The 15,946-nt window shown below is 44.1% G+C and overlaps 1 protein-coding gene across 1 annotated transcript in view; it reads right to left on the reverse strand.

Moving 5' to 3' along the window:
* DUOX2 (dual oxidase 2) overlaps positions 1-8,506 on the reverse strand; it is a 46,196-nt gene extending 37,690 nt beyond the window's left edge. The window contains exons 1-5 of the mRNA XM_087941480.1: positions 8,324-8,506; positions 4,901-5,008; positions 3,749-3,832; positions 3,281-3,445; positions 1,164-1,351 (exon numbers count right to left, since the gene is read on the reverse strand). Coding sequence (XP_087797606.1) covers positions 1,164-1,351; positions 3,281-3,445; positions 3,749-3,832; positions 4,901-4,976 — 513 coding nt within the window. The 5' untranslated portion in view covers positions 4,977-5,008; positions 8,324-8,506. The remainder of the gene's footprint in view (positions 1-1,163; positions 1,352-3,280; positions 3,446-3,748; positions 3,833-4,900; positions 5,009-8,323) is intronic.
* Positions 8,507-15,946: the final 7,440 nt, after the last annotated feature.

Raw genomic sequence — 15,946 nt, forward strand, 5'->3', positions numbered from 1 at the left:
TAGCAGTGAGCATTATTTTTGCACAATATTGAAAAAAAAATGAAGGCATACCACAAGATGAAGAGATAGTCAAGAAGATACTAGATTGAGCAGAAATGGATAGATTGACATTGAAAATTAAGCAGAAGGAGAATGTAGAATATTATCAAACATGGAATTTATTTTACTAATGGTTGGAAAAAAAGGAAGTGGAGACTTAGAATATGATTTGTATTGTTAAGCAAATGAAATATGCAAAGAACATGATGTTTATTAAGCACTAAGAAATATATTTAATAGAAAACCAATAAAATCAATTTAAAAAGGAAAAGCACCTTTGATGCTGAAATATCTATCTCTGGGCTTATACACACCTACTCCATTCTTTAACAGGGACTAGAATTTCCATTGCTAAGTAAGTAAGATGTTCAGTGAATTGGGGCCGATTTTAGGATGCATTTTTTTCCATCGTTGTTAAGCAATTCACTGCAATTGTTAAAGGAATCGTGTCATCATGAAGCTAATCCTGGCTCCCTGTTGGCTTTGCTTGTCAGAAACCAGTTGGGAAAGTTGCAAACGGTAATCATGCAACTGTCATGAATACATGTCAGTCTCCAAGTGCCCAAATTTGACTGAGTGATGGTGAGGATGGTGCAATGGTTGTTAGTGCATGGACCAGTGATAAATCCCTCCCCCCCCCAGTGTCATTGTAACTTCAGCCAATCACTAAACAAATGGTAATAAGCTGAGGATCACCTCGCACGTCTCCTTACAATGGCTCCTGTTAGATGACAACATACTTAAAAGTTCTGAGAGTTGAAATCCACACATCTTAAAGCTGCCAAAGTTGAGAAATGCAGATCCGGAAAATAGCAGACTGCAAAAATTGCTATAGTGACTGTTCAACTCTTTTCAGGCCCTTAACTTCATCTGGCTTTTCTATTTCTATTAATTGTAGGTGTAGTCCTTGAGTCATAGTTTTAAATATATATATATATACTCTGGAGAAAGCATCCAAACAAATAAATCCTGAGCTTTCCACCTTTTGGACAGAATTTGGCTGAAATGCCTAGGAAATGCCCTCCTAGGTAGCTTCTACCTCATTCCGTTCCTGTCCTTTTTGCTGGAATTCTACCTGCAGAGGGAGGAATGGACGTGGCACAGATATCAAAGGGCATTTTTACCATCTCTCGGGGATTGTTGGGGCTTCGTCCTGTTCCTGCAACCCAACTCATCCGCTGGAAGGGCAGGACAACCTTTTGAGAGTTGCTGGGGTCAAAGACGTGGTCTCCTTGAGGGATCTCCAGGTTGAGGAATTCAGCCGGGCAGCCCGGATTGTTGGCTTCTGAAATCTCGGCCAACACGTGGAAACCTGCCAGATCCCCCAAACCAGGAAGGTTAGAGAAATGAATTGCAATGGAGAAATGAATTGCAATAAGAGAAAGGAAGGAAGGAAGGAAGGAAGGAAGGAAGGAAGGAAGGAAGGAAGGAAGGAAGGAAGGAAGGAAGGAAGGAAGGAAAGAAAGAAAGAAAGAAAGAAAGAAAGGAGGGAGGGGAGAGAGAGAAAGAAAGAAGGGAAGGAAGGAAAAGGAAGGGAGAAAGAAAGAAGGGAAGGAAGGAAGGAAGGAAGGAAAAGGAAGGGAGAAAGAAAGAAGGGAAGGAAGGAAGGAAGGAAAAGGAAGGGAGAAAGAAAGAAGGGAAGGAAGGAAGGAAAAAGAAGGGAGAAAGAAAGAAGGAAAGGAAGGAAGGAAGGAAAAGGAAGGAAGGAAGGAAAGCCCAGAAAAGCAATTTTTTTTAGTAAGCATCAAGAAAACAAATATTAGACCAGTGTTCTAAATAAGTGTGTGTGTGTGTGTATTTGTGTGTGTATGTGTGTGTGTTTATGTGTGTGTGTACATACTAGTATACCTACTACATGCAACAATTTAACCAGGTCTATTGTGAAATCTATTGGATGTGTCTGTAAACATTCAAAAGTTGGCTAATTTAATCTTGACTGGGCTTTGTCGTGCTCAGCTTCTTGTGCTGAGCCAGCCCATGGCATCCTTTGCTTATCTAACAATGTATACAACTTCCCCTCTCACAACAGTGACTCTATGGGCTGAAACCAAAACAGAAGAAAAGTATCAACAACAAAGTCTAAAAGTCATCTCACTTCTGGTCTGAAAATCAGAATTGAGAAATGAAACTAACAGTATATAGATTTAGAGACTGTATAGATTTGCAAACTAATGCTGAGGGAAGCGGTTGACTTTTGGGTAAATCCGGAGGGAACAGATTTTAGTTTTATCTGGTTTCCGGTGCAGAATTCAGTTCCGTTCTGCACTGTATTTCTGCCCTATGTAGTCCATCGCTTTGGATTCTTCAGGACCTCTTTTCAAACAGGATTTTGTTGCACCAAATTATTTTTATATTTGTGTATCATTTGCTTGAAATTATGCCAGTTGTGACCCTTTTCAAGCTACTTTTTTTTTTTTAAACCTTAAGGATTTCTCCAGAACTTCAGGTGGAAAATAATTTGAATCAATACAGTTAGAGAAAAGTCACAGGCTGAATTGATTTTATCTCTTTCCTCTTTCTCTATCAGAAAGAATTCCCAAGAAATCCACCAGCACGTGTGACCTTCTTCTAAGGTCCAAGATCATAATTTAAGTTTCACTTGGGTGGAAACACCCTTAGCAAATGCTTTCTGCTCCAGAAAGGATCAAAGACATGAAGGAACATCTGAATCAAAAGACTTGTGATGACCCAGGGTGGGATACAAAACAAACACAGTCACAGAAAACAGGTGAAGCCCCTTTTATTCCTTCACTTTGCTTCCAAGCTCCAAATATCCTTGACGGAAGACAAAAAACTCCCTCACAAACAGTTACAAGAAGAAGGGAAAAAGCAACACAAACCAGGCAAGATAAGGGCTGGAGGACATCCACAGATAACACATACTTGGAAGGAGGCCAAACTCAGAGAGGAACCATAAACTAGAGATATTTCCATGTTTTGTTTCCAGCATTCGCCCATATGCAGACCTATCCTCTTATTCAGTTGTCACAGCTGAAGCCCATGAAGAGGATCAAGGCCCCCTCCTCCCAAGTAGACCACATCTCTCCCTTATCCTCTCCTCCCTGCATGCCCTAGGATGGATAGGGGATGGGCCTGGGTCCTCCTCTGACTGCTCAGCCAGCCTCTGCCCTTCCCCAGCCTCCTCTACAACCTCCAGAGCCACACTTCCACTCCCTGTTGGCTGTTCCTCCTCTCCCTCAGAGTCCGTCTCCACCAGGGGCATGACAAGACTGCCTCTTACCGAAGAAAACACCAAGCACTGTTCTGTTCTTCTGAGAAGGAAGACCTGATTCTCCTTGGGCCACCACGTTGCTAAGTCTGCGGGCATTGGGCACATGAGGTTCCTGCAGGGCCTTGAACACCCCATCTGCATAATTGGCAGGGAGTAGACGTGACATCCGTGAACCTATGGGCGAAGAAATGTCAACATGAGGTGGGAATGGGGCAAAATATGGCAGAAGGAACACGAGAGGTTTCTCGATAATACTTTAGACAGAGAAGAAAACAAATTGATGGATCATTGGACCTTCTTCTCACTCAAGGCACAAATCACCAGGCTCAAGTGATCTTACTTTAGCCAAGGAACCAGCTGTCTGGAGAAGATAACGCCCACTAAGATCAATAAGACTCAAGTTGAGAACTTCAGCCTTAAATAACCCAAGGATTCCTCTAGGCTGGACATTTAGAAGGTCAGCTGCATCTTGCTCACCTGCTGAGTTGTGTCTATGATACATGAGGTTGTTGTACCAGCCGTCATAACGTTGAATTTCCCAGTGGATGTTTTCCTGGGCACCTGGAAATAAAGCAGGCAAGGAAGAACACATTTTGGAAAATAAGGTGGTTGGGAACAACGTTGAATTCCATTGAAAATTGGGGCCAGTTCTTACCGTGGAATCAACATTGAAAACCTAACAATGATTCCTTCTGTTGAAAAACTAGATTTGGCTCCTGGATCATTACTTCAAGTGAATATCTTTCCAGCTGCATTCAGTGGGGATGACCAAAATTCAACCATAATGCCTCTTGAAAGAAGCAAGCCTATTTTTAACAAGGTTATATATCTCCCCTGCTTGTCCATGCCATACTATCTGTCCGTGCCATACTATTTGATTCTCCATCTAATTAAATAGAACCCAGGCCAAGACATGCACAGACAAATGTTAAGAGATTTCTATTCAGATAAAGTTGGTCATTTGATCTCCAGTTTAGGTCTTCCAAAAAGGCAAATAAAATGTTTATGGGATGGAAGTAAGCATCCTTTTCCTTTAAAAATATAATAATTATTAAAAATCCTAGGTTTGTTAGCCTTCCCCTCTCCTTCCCTAGAAGGGAAGGCTCAAATCCTTAGGACTATTTAATAATCACATTTTTTAAAAAAAAAGATGAAGTGGGTGGAAAGAGAAACTAAAGCAAAGAATATATTAAAAGATGCAGAAAAAAAACCTGGCAATTGAATGGTGGGAATATTAGGAATGTTGATTATAAACTTTGTCATGTAAGTACAAAATGAAACAATGGATTTTTCAGATTCTGTATGAAATTTGGACCCTATATTTCAATATATATGCATGGAAGGTGGCAAGGAATTTATACAGTTTTCAATCTGGACTGGTTAATCTTCCTCAGTGACTGGTAGCCATGTCAGTCCCTCTAACATTGGAGGCTGAGAGAAAAATGGAGGAGAACAACTATTCCCAAATTCTGTGTGGGATTTTTCAAAAGAATGTGGATAACATCAGTGGGAACATTGTGCTAAAGTGATGGTCCAACTTCTCCCACACATCTCCTATAGCGTTCTCAGCAACACCTTCGGTGGATGATGGCGCTGGCCCTTCTGGAGATGGTGGAAAAATGAACTCACCTGCATTGTGCCATGAATGTGTCAAAGCCAACAAAAGGCCGATAAGAAGACCTGGGATTTTACCAATTGTCCCCATGTCTTGAGATGGGGGACAAGCTAGATGTCTTCCTGAAAGTAAAAAGAAAAAGATTTGCATGTGTGACCACTTTGATATTAAATAAAATAAGGGACATCAGGTCATTGACTTCACAACTCTGCACCTTCTCACACCCCAGAGCAGGTCACCATTTTCCAAAGAAATGATTCGAAAATTTGTTTTTCCATCTCCTGGATCTGCGTCATGATACATGCCGATGGTTGTAAAAATATGGTTGCAACCAATTGCCAATTGGCTACCAACTCTTACAAATCTAGAGCTATATTAGAAGGAGGAAAATGGCCAAGGAAGGGATGGTCACATTTCTCCATGGACTTTTGATACCCCATCCAAGGATGTTTTCTCATTTTTATCAGAGATACCACAAATGTTCAGATATGGTTTATCTTGCAAGTCCTAGCTTTCAAAGCTGCACAAAGAAACAATGAAGTTGGTCTTCCGTTCTACAATCCTTAGGAATTCTTGTAACGGGAGTTGTGAGTCATACCACCTTCCAGTTTGGCCCACTTCTACGCGGTAGACATAAAACGTTTTGCTCCATATTTAGGTACACATGTTTGGTTCAACCTTTTCCAGAAGTGTTTAGAAAGAATTGAGTAGAAAGAACAAGCAGTAGCATGTTGACTTTAAAATAATAATAATAGCAATGGGTACTTGAGTGGAGATGAAGTGGTTGGCTGATTGTTCACCTTGGCCTAGAGAGTATGTGGTTCTTTTTAAACCCACTTTAGAAAATTGGGGTGGAGAAAGCTCTACCTGACTCTACCTGACTCTGTGGTTTCTTCCCCAAACCCCAAAAACTTTAACCTTAGACTGTCTACTATTGACCTCACCCCTTTCCTAAGAGGTCTGTAGGGGGCGTGCATAAGCGCACCAAGGTGCCTACCGTCCCTGTCCTATTGTTTCTTTTATATTTTTTGTATTTTTCTTATATGTATCCATGTATTCATAACTATGTTTTTACTTATACCTATTAACTTGTAAACAATTGACAAAAATAAATAAATAAAAAATAAATTAAAAAAGCGATTGAAGGAGATGGTTTTCTTTGTTCTCTCTGCCAAAAGAGGTCAGGAAGACAACATGCCATCATTAAGAATCTGGAATGTTTTAAATGCTCACGGAGATAAAGAGACGTATCCAAATTGTAGGCCTTTAGTGGGAACGGAGAAGTTGCTGACAACGTGGTTCGTTCAACATGGTTAACCCATCAGGGAAAGAAGAACTGGGGGAAGAATTCGGAGGCAACAAATGACAACAGTTGTAACCTGCTTAATTTTGGAGGGGGGAGGATCGGAGTCTAATCTTGTAAGATGGGTGGTCGTATAGGCTTAATAAATAAATACAAATATTCTATAATTGTGGAAACCATAAAGCACAATTCTATAATTGTGGAAACGGTGGAGATATTTGTGGATTGTGATGCAAATGGCAGGTAGTCCCCAGCTTAGGATGATTCATTTAGTAACCATTCAAAGCTACAACAACACTTGGGGGAAAAGGTGACTTACAACCAGCCCTCACACTTATGAACGCGAGCCTCCCTACAGTCACATAATCAAAATTTGGCCGTTTGGCAACCGGCAGGTATTTACAAGGGTTGCAACGTCCGAGGGAAATGGAGGGTTAGGGTCAGGTGATCGCCAGTTGTGACTTCTGACAAGCAAAGTCAATGGGAGGAGTCAAAGGGGAGAGATGGATTTGTTTAACGACTGCATGATTCATTTAATGACTAAGATACACTTAAATAAGGGAAGTGGTGGCTGAGTGGCTAAAACGCTGAGCTTGTCGATCAGAAAGGTCGGCAGTTCAGTGGTTCGGATCCCTAACGCCGCGTAACGGAGTGAGCTCCCGTTACTTGTCCCAGCTTCTGCCAACCTAGCAGTTCGAAAGCAAGTTAAAAAAAGTGCAAGCAGGCAAATAGGGACCCCTTTAGTGGGAAGGGAACAGCGTTCCGTGCGCCTTCGGCATTTAATCCTGCCAGTCATAGGACCACGGAGACGTCTTCGGACAGCGCTGGCTCTTCTTCGGCTTTGTAACGGAGATGAGCAGCGCCCCCTAGAGCCAGAAACGACTAGCATATAGGTACGAGGAGAACCTTTATCTTTATATACACTTAAATGTAGCAAGAAAGTCATAAAACTGAGCACGCTTAATCGCTTAAATCCCACCTTGCTTAGCAACAGAAATTCTGCACCCAATTCTTGTAGTATAATCAAGGGCTACCTCTAATTTTGCACTAGGGGGAATGTGTCGAAGGCATTCAGAACCATTGCCCAGTCTTGTAAAACCCACGGCCAGGCATGTGACTTTTTGCAAGTGGTGGAGTTTATGTTTAATTCGTCTTTTCCATAGCCCCACCCACGTCTGGTTCCAGCCCTGCCCCTTGGAGACCATTCCCCTTCCACCCTTCGGTGGAAAAGCCAGACCTGGATTTCCTTCAATAAATCGAATATTTTCTGTGCCCTATCAGCAAATGAAAATGCTTGGCCCAAAGACCAGCAGCCAAAAAAGCTAAGGCAATCCTAAATTGCATTAACAGAGGGATACAATTGAGATCAAGTGAGGTACTGATACCATTCTATAAAGCCTTAATAAGACCACACCTAGAACACTGCATCTAGTTTTGGTCACCACACTATAAAAAAGATGTTGAGGCTCTAGAAAAAGTGCAGAGAAGAGCAACCAGGATGATGAGGGGACTGGAGGCTAAAACATATGAAGAATAGTTGCAGGAACTGGGCCTGGCTTGTCTGGTGAAGAGAAGGACCAGGGGAGACAGGAGATCAGCTTTCCAGTATGTGAGGGGCTGCCACAGAGAGGAGGAGGAAGGGGTCAAGCTGTTTTCCAAGGCACCTGAAGGCCAGACAAGGAATAATGGATGGAAACTGAACAAGGAGAGATTCAACCTGGAAATAAGGAGAAACTTTCTGACAGTGAGAACAATCAACCCATGGAACAGAAGTTGCCCTCGGAAGTTTGTTGGAGCGCCATCACTTGAGACTTTCAAGAAGAGATTGGACTGCCATCTGTCGGAAATGGTGTAGGGTCTCCTGCTTGGATGGGGTGGGGTTGACTAGATGACCTACAAAGTCCCTCCCAACTCTGATTATCTGTTAAATCTGTTAAAGACACATTTTAAAACCCACAAAGCTTGCTGTGAGCAAGTCCACATCATCTCACACACCCCCTTCCTCTGGCCACAGTTTGCCACCTCACATACGAATACACCGCACATGTGGGAAACAGTTGGGTCACATTATTTCACAAGGCGTTGCTCGGACACACTGCCCGGAAGGAGCGAGCAAGGAAAAGCCCATCCTTACCTCAAAAAGAAATCTTTACCCCACTGAAATCCTGCACCGCGGCTACTGTATCCGGAACCGATCTTCCTTGTATCAACCACGTTCGGGGAAATAGGGTTCCTCTTTGATGGTGATGGAAGTGGATTACGGAACAGAAGCTACCTGATTACCCGTAAAAAGAAACAGGTAGAGAGCGCAAAAAAAAAAAGAATAATAATGGAGAAATAGGAAGACAAAACGAAGGGGAAAGAGGAAAAACTGGTTTCTGCTAGAGGAGGAAGAAGGGAGGTTTAGAGAATATACAGGGGTTTCCCCCGTTTGCTAAAGATAGGAGCTGGAGTCTAAAGGTATTTGGATGCTGTAATATTTGCAAGCAGGGGAAGAAAGGAAGGGGGAAAAACCACGCAGGATCGGCCAACCGATTTGGCAATGGGGGAGTTGGTTCCTTGACAACTGCAGAGACCCAACAACCAAGACATGAATAGAATAGAATAACATAGCTGAAAGGGACTTGGGAGGTCTTGTATAGGAAGGAAACCCTATACCCCTTTCGACCAATGGTTATCCAATCTTTTCTTAAAAACCTCCAGTGTTGGAGCATTCACAGCTTCTGGAGGTCAATTGTTCCACAGGTCAATTGTTCTAACTGTTTGGAAGTTTCTCCTTGTTTCTAAGTGGCTTCTCTCCTCGGTTAGTTTCCACCCGTCGTTACTTGTCCTGCCTTCAGGTGCTCTGGAGAATAGCTTGACACCTTCTTCTTTGGGGCGGCCCCTGAGAGCGACGTTTACCTTCAATAACAGAATAATAGAGTTGGAAGGGCACCTTGGAGGTCTTCTAGTCCAACCTTCCGCTCCAGCAGGAAACCCTTATAGGATTCCAGACAAATGTTTACGTCTTCTTTCAAACCTCGACCGTTGGAGCACTCACGACTTCTTGGAGGCAAGATGTCCCGCCGATTAATTGTTCAAGAAACAGATGCTCTGAGGGGTAGCTGAGTGGTGGAGAGGAGCCTTGAACCCAGAAAACGGAAAGGGGAAACTGAGGCAAGGTCTGAACCCCTCTAAATGGTGGAGGGAGGGAAATAAGACAAGACAAGACGGCCTTTCGAATCAAGTCCAGATATGGGAGTAGGCTCCCGTACAATTCAGGAGGCTCAACAGCTCCCCAACATGATTACTTCCACTACTGGGAAGCCACACAGGGTATTTCTACTCCAGGTAGAAAGATGTTCCCAGAGGATGTTAAGGGGAAATGAGTCAGCAAACTGTAGACCTTCTTCTTGGAACAGCCTTGGTGTTAACATGGCTTCCTCCAAGAACGTTTCTCAATTGAGAAGTGTTTCCAACTCTGCCCTAGATCAGGATCTACCCTAGACTGGTCTAGGGGGGGTCTCCAGCCTTGGCAACTTTAAGACTTGTGAACTTCAACTCCCACATGCTGCCTGGGGAATTCTGGGAGTTGAAATCCACAAGTCTTATAAAGTTGACAAGGCTGGAGACTCTTGCCCAAGACGTTGTCTTAACCTGCAGCCAATATCTCTCATGTGGATGCTGTCTGGCGAAGGACCATCTTTGGAGGATTGGGATTGCACTGAATTTCAGAAGGCAGGAAGGTTTGTAGAGGGTGGGGGCGGGGAAGAGTGTTGAAAAATGGATGAAACCTATATTTTAGGGGACAGGGGTGGTCTGTCCTGTTTGGAAGGGAGCAGATGAAGGGAGCATTCAGGCCATTGTGCAGCTAGAAACTGGACCTTTCAGTCATGGGAACAGAATTTAGAAATATACTAACCAGCGCTAAATCAGGAGTCCTTGATGCTTCCTGAGCTTGGCTGTTTTCTTGCAGACCTTTCATTACACAAACTAAGTAGCATCATCAGTGCTAATGGTTAACAAGATTTAATAAGTGAGCAGCTCTTGCCTTCCAACCATGGCAAAGAGGCAAGTCAAAACCCCTTGAAGGATCTTTCCCCACCGTTGACTTCAAGAGCTCTCCATCCCTTCTTGAATGGGCCAAAACCTAAACCGAGATGACGTTGGCTGATCTCGATGCCAATTTCTCCTTTTCCCGTGTTCTCTCTATTGCCAGTAACCTCAGTTCCTTAATTTCCCAAGAGAAAACCCTGGCAAAGCCTAACTCTAATACCTTTGAGGTTTCGCCTTGCATTCTTGCTGGAATAAAGGAGAAAATCGTTCCTTAACCTTGGAACAACTCAAATTTGCCTTAAGCTTCTCTTACTCATGGAATGAAGTCAACAAGTCAGGGAGACCCAGAAGAAGATAAGATGCAGCCAGGGGCATCTTTGCATTGTTAAGTGCAAGTGGAACATAGTCCAAGAAGAAAGTTTTCCTCTTTGCAAGCAAACAGTTCGGCTGAATTGCCCCACATCTTTTAAACTTGAGCTGTGATGCAAACAAGCTCTTGAAAATAAAACATTTTCTACCAAGAATGTCTAAAGTCTGTAAACATTCTCTCTGCCTGAGCGGTTGTCCGCCGTTTAAAAAAATAGGAAAGGAAAGGAAAACTAAAATGAAGTCCTAATAAAACCCCTCTCTCCCTCTTCTCTCTCCTTCCCTCCCTCTCTCTCTTTTGGGAGGGGTAAATATGGTGCAAGCACCTGCAATCTCCCCACCTCGATCTAGATATGAAAAGAAAATTCCCTCGTTTTAAAAATGGTAAACTTTGCTTGCCGTCAACTCATCAAAAAGGTGATTTTTCTCCATAACTGGAGTCTGAGAATTTCCTAAAGTCTGCTTTAAAAAGCACTGATTCATCCTATCATTTTACAAGATCTAGAGACTTTTTTTTTCTTTCTTTCTCAACTCTGTGCTTTAAACTTGCCTTGCGTCACACACGGAGAACTGGCCGTTTCTCTCGTAGGATTCATCGGGGGATGGGGAGTTAAAGATTAATGTCGTAAGGTTGAAATCGAACTACAAAATCTGATCTTTTTGTGTGTGTGTGTGTGTGTGTCCTCGCCACCTCAAAATGTTCAAAGAATTCAAACCAAGTTGAGTCAGACTTTTCAGTTTTCAGAATTATGAAAAAAAGCATTTTTCATAACTTTTGTTTAAGCGTCTAAAATTTAGACTCTAAATCTGTGTGCTTCTTCCTAACTCAACTCTCTTTTTTCATCCAGCTCCTACGACCAAAGTCTCGGTTGTTTTGCTTTAGCCATCCAATATTGTCATTGGACTAAGAAAGATGGTTTTTGCCAATCACACTGACCACAAACTCCTTCTGCCCTGGGCACATTTTCACTTGCCTCCGCTTGCTCTCTCTCTCCCAAACCTCAAGCAAATAATTAGCAACTAAATGTGGAAATTGAGTTTTGGATGTTATTTGTGCTTATTTGTGCTTATTTCTCTTCTCTTCTGTATATTAATGGGTTAAAAGAAAGAGAGAGAGAGAGAGAGAGAGAGAGAGAGAGAGAGAGAGAGATCATGTTCAAACTTAATGCGAGACCGGCCTCAAATGTTGCAAAGAAATATTGCAGCCTAAACTGTCCTTCCAGAGTTCCAGACAGCCTCCTTTGCCCCCTGCCAAGTTACTCCATCCCATCTTAAATAACAGAATAACAGAATTGGAAGGGACCTTAGAGGTCCTCTAATCCAACCCCTGCACAAGCAGGAAACCCTGCCTCAGACAAGTGACTGTCCAGTCTCTTCTTAGAAGTCTCCACTGATGAAGCACCCATAACTTCTGGAGGCAATTGAAAGGTCCTAACAATTAGGACATTTCTCCTTATTTCTAGGTTGCTTCTCTCCTTGATTAGTTTCCGCCCATTGTTTCTTGTCTCGCCTTCTGGTGCTGTGACCCTCGCTCATTTTTGTAGGAGCTCCTCAAAGATTGGGACAGTGCTATCACGTCTCCCTGTGGTCCTTTTTCTCTTCCTAAAACAGAGAGGTAGTTACTCATCTGGCTTCATGCTAAGTCATTACTAAGCTTCTAATCCAGCATTTTTGCCCACCTCAACACCATTTCAACTTTTGGCCCAAGAAGGAGGAACTAGCCCAAAGCCACCCAACTGTCATTATCCCTAAGGCAGGACTAGAACTCATGACCTCCCAGTTTTTTTTAACCTGATGCCTTTAACTACTAAACTAGCCCAAACAGGTTCTCAATAGTTTTAATGAGGTGGTTTAAATTTCTCTGCACCCACAACTCTTGCCAGTCTTCCCCCGGTGGTTAATGACATTGGTTTGGCTACACAAGCACCGACATGCCAGGTTTGCAGCTTCTCAATCCACAAGATCAAACAGCAGGTTAAAAATCACTTCCTTTTCCCCTAAGCCTCTCGGCAAGACTTTGGATTTCTCGGTCTGCTTTGTCCCCAGGTCTCTTTTGCACGTTGCGTTCACTTCTCCTGGCTGGGCACAAACACACACACACACACACACAACACACCCTGAACATACACAAGGCAATCCAGAAAGAGTGTACGGTACAGGGAAGAAAAACGCCGGCAGTCTGTTTGTGTTTGATAAATACATCTGAAAGTAATAATTGCAAAAAGCAAACCAGGGTATGAATCACGCCGAGATAAACCTACGTTGTTGTTGTTACAGAGGAAGAAATTTCCCAGCATTGGGAACATTCCTGGATGGCTGTCACCAGATCTGATTGTCAATTTTACTTCTTAGGGTCAGAGGTCTTGCCTGAGGCCTCACGTCATTTTGTACCTAATGCAATCTGGATTTTTTTTTTTTTAACCAGGTGAACTCTCCCACAGGGACAACAAGATTCTCCCAGTTTCTGCACCAGAAGACAGATATGGCGCACCTGTTCGTCATGTTGGTTTGAAAACGCCCTCAGTTGCATAGAATAGAATAGAATTCTTTATTGGCCAAGTATGATGGCCAAGCACAAGGAATTTGTCTTGGCGCAAATGCTCTCAGTGTACGTAAAAGAAAAGATACATTCGTCAGAGTCAAGAATCATAAGGTACAACACTAAGAATAGAATAGAATAGAATAGAGTAGAGTAGAACAGAACAGAACAGAACAGAACAGAACAGAACAGAATAGAATAGGTTTATTGGCCAAGTGGGATTGGACACACAAGGAATTTGTCTTGGTGCAGATGCTCTCAGTGTACATAAAAGAAAAGATACATTCGTCAAGAGTCAAGAATCATCAGGTACAACACTTAAGTTGTGGTCCTAAGAACATGTCTCGCCTCATTCAAGACCTTGGGACTTTTTCTCACATTCCTGGCCTGGGATGGAGGCTTGTCTGAAGTTAGAATACAGGCAACCCTGGGTTTACGACCACAATGGAGGCCAAAAATGTATGCTGCTAAGTTTGCCCCATTTTGCAATTTTTCTTGCCGCTTTGTTAAGTGAGTCGTTGCAATGGTTAATACGCGACAGTCACCCGGTCATTAAGCGAGTCTGGCTTCAGCCCTTGATTTTGCACGCTGTTCTGACCCAGGCTTCGTAAACTGTAATTATTCACAAACTTGTTTGAAAAACAAAACCTATTTTATTGCAGCACTGGGAATTGTTTTCATTCCCAGCTGGAATTCATCTCAAACAGTCCCCCAAGATAAGCACCCACCCTTCAGTTCTGTGAAGTGCTGCCAAAAACTGAAGAATCAAATGAACTAGAAGAGAAACCAACCAAAGGACCAAAAAAACCCAACCGAAGCTTCAAGGAGAACTCGGAACCAATGGAGCTACTTTGCTTCCTGCAAAGGTTTCATCATCTTGCCCTGACTTTTATCCCTTATGGGAGGGGCAATCATCTCCCAGCCTTACTCCCGAGTCGCCCCTTTTGTTTCAGCTGCTCTCGCCTTCTAGCAGCTCTGTGCACATGCCCCACTGTAATGTTGGTCACTAAATGAACTGTTGTAAGTCGAGAATGACCTGTATTGCAACCACTAAATTTTGGGCTTCTGTTCTGAAATCCAGCGAATAGGGTTGCTTTGTTGTTTTGTTGTTTTGTTGGGGGAAATGGGGAGGAATGGCATTTTCTTGGAGCCGAAAGCTAAAGATTTGGGGGGGCTTTGAAGAAAGAACAGGGAGGGCACCCCCTCTTCCCTTCTTCCATTTACTAGCTGTGATTTCCCTCCAAACAGGGGTCTCTTCTCTTGAAGGGGAAGTTGTATATTTCTACACATAATCTACACCAATCCAAAAGGACCCCCCTTCTCTTATGCCAAAGAATCTACTTCCTGTAAGAAGCCGCTTCTCCACTTTGACAGTTTGGCGATGTCCCACAAACAGGGAATTTTGCTCCTACGTCTTTTAAAAACGACCTTGGGAATCTCCAGCCTCTCCCTTTTTCTTGCCATTTCTTATTTTTATTAATATTTTTTTCATCGCTCTTACCTGCTGCTGCAGGTGGTTGTGGCCGCAGTCAGAAAGCCAAGGCAGGGCTGAGTAATTCTGAGTTTGGGTGAGTCGTTCTACCTAGGACAAGCGACTCTTTTTCCCATCACCTCCAGCCAAGGAATTGACAATCAAAATTAAACCCGCAATTACTTGGCACAGGTTAAGCCGAGTCTCAGGTTAGCTGCCAATGACACGGCAGGAGTAAATCACACGATTTAAGACTTTTAGGCTGATCTACCCAACAAACAGCCTTTCTTCGGCCGCTGTCGCCTTCCAGGTGTGTCAAGACTACACTAGCCATCATCCCCAGCTAGGAAACAGACAGAGAGCAACTGGGCTGGAAAAGGTGAACAAGTTTCTTGATTATTTTGCAGCTGACTCCAAATTGTTTTGGGTCCATAAACTCCCGGCCAGTCCCGATTTAAGGCAAAGTGGTTAATGAAATGGCTCCGATCCACTTTGGGAGGCGTTGAACACAACAGCCGCGCGGGCAGCCAATTCCCGCTTTATGGCCCGATCATCCCGCCTGGCACTTTTCAAAATCCCGGTCTGCGGAGTTCCCACAAGACTCAAGGGTCCAAACCAGGGGGGTTCCCCCAAACTTGGCAACTTTGTTGGACTTAAAGTTGCCAAGTTTGGGGGGGGGGAACACCCCTGGTCCAACCTCTGGCGGGTCCCAGAAATGGGAAATGGGGATTTATTTATTTTTTTCTGCCTTAAACGGTAGGGCAAGCGCCAGACCCACGGATGGGTGGATGCATTCGCTTCTTCCCGCTGGGGAATGCAGACTCCGCAGGTGACCTTGGAGGGAGCGGAGGATGAAATGAGGACGGAGATGGGGTCCCGAATGGGGCTCTTGGCTCCCCCACCGTCCGCAGTTCAGCCCCGAATTCAACTCCGAGACGGGAAAAGATTGTTTCTGCCCTTCTCTTCCCTCCACCACGCCAAAGAAGCTGCGAAATCGAAAGCCCGCTGCCAAATCCCAAGGGGGCCGGCTTTGGTTTGGGAAGGCGAGGCTGCCTCCAAGCAGGGCAGGCAGGACCGGTCTGGGACCCCGCCTCAGGGCTGGGACCCCGGCCGGCCGGAGGGAGAGCCCGACACGCGTCTCTGCGTCTGAAGGCGCTCCCGGGAAAGAGGCGGAGAGGAGCCGGTGCGCACCAAACCCAAGCGCGGGTTGACCAAGCTTTGGGGCGGTGGGCAGCGTGGAAACGCAGGGCTGCCTCTGGCAGGAAAGCCTCCACCACCACCCCGACCTCCTCCACCCCTCACACGGGGCTTTGGAGGCCGCCCTCCCGGCTTGTCTGCTCGAGATC

Source organism: Pseudonaja textilis, chromosome 13 (assembly GCF_049901715.1).
Source record: "Pseudonaja textilis isolate UNSWEBS1 chromosome 13, rPseTex1.2, whole genome shotgun sequence".
Taxonomy (NCBI): domain Eukaryota; kingdom Metazoa; phylum Chordata; class Lepidosauria; order Squamata; family Elapidae; genus Pseudonaja; species Pseudonaja textilis.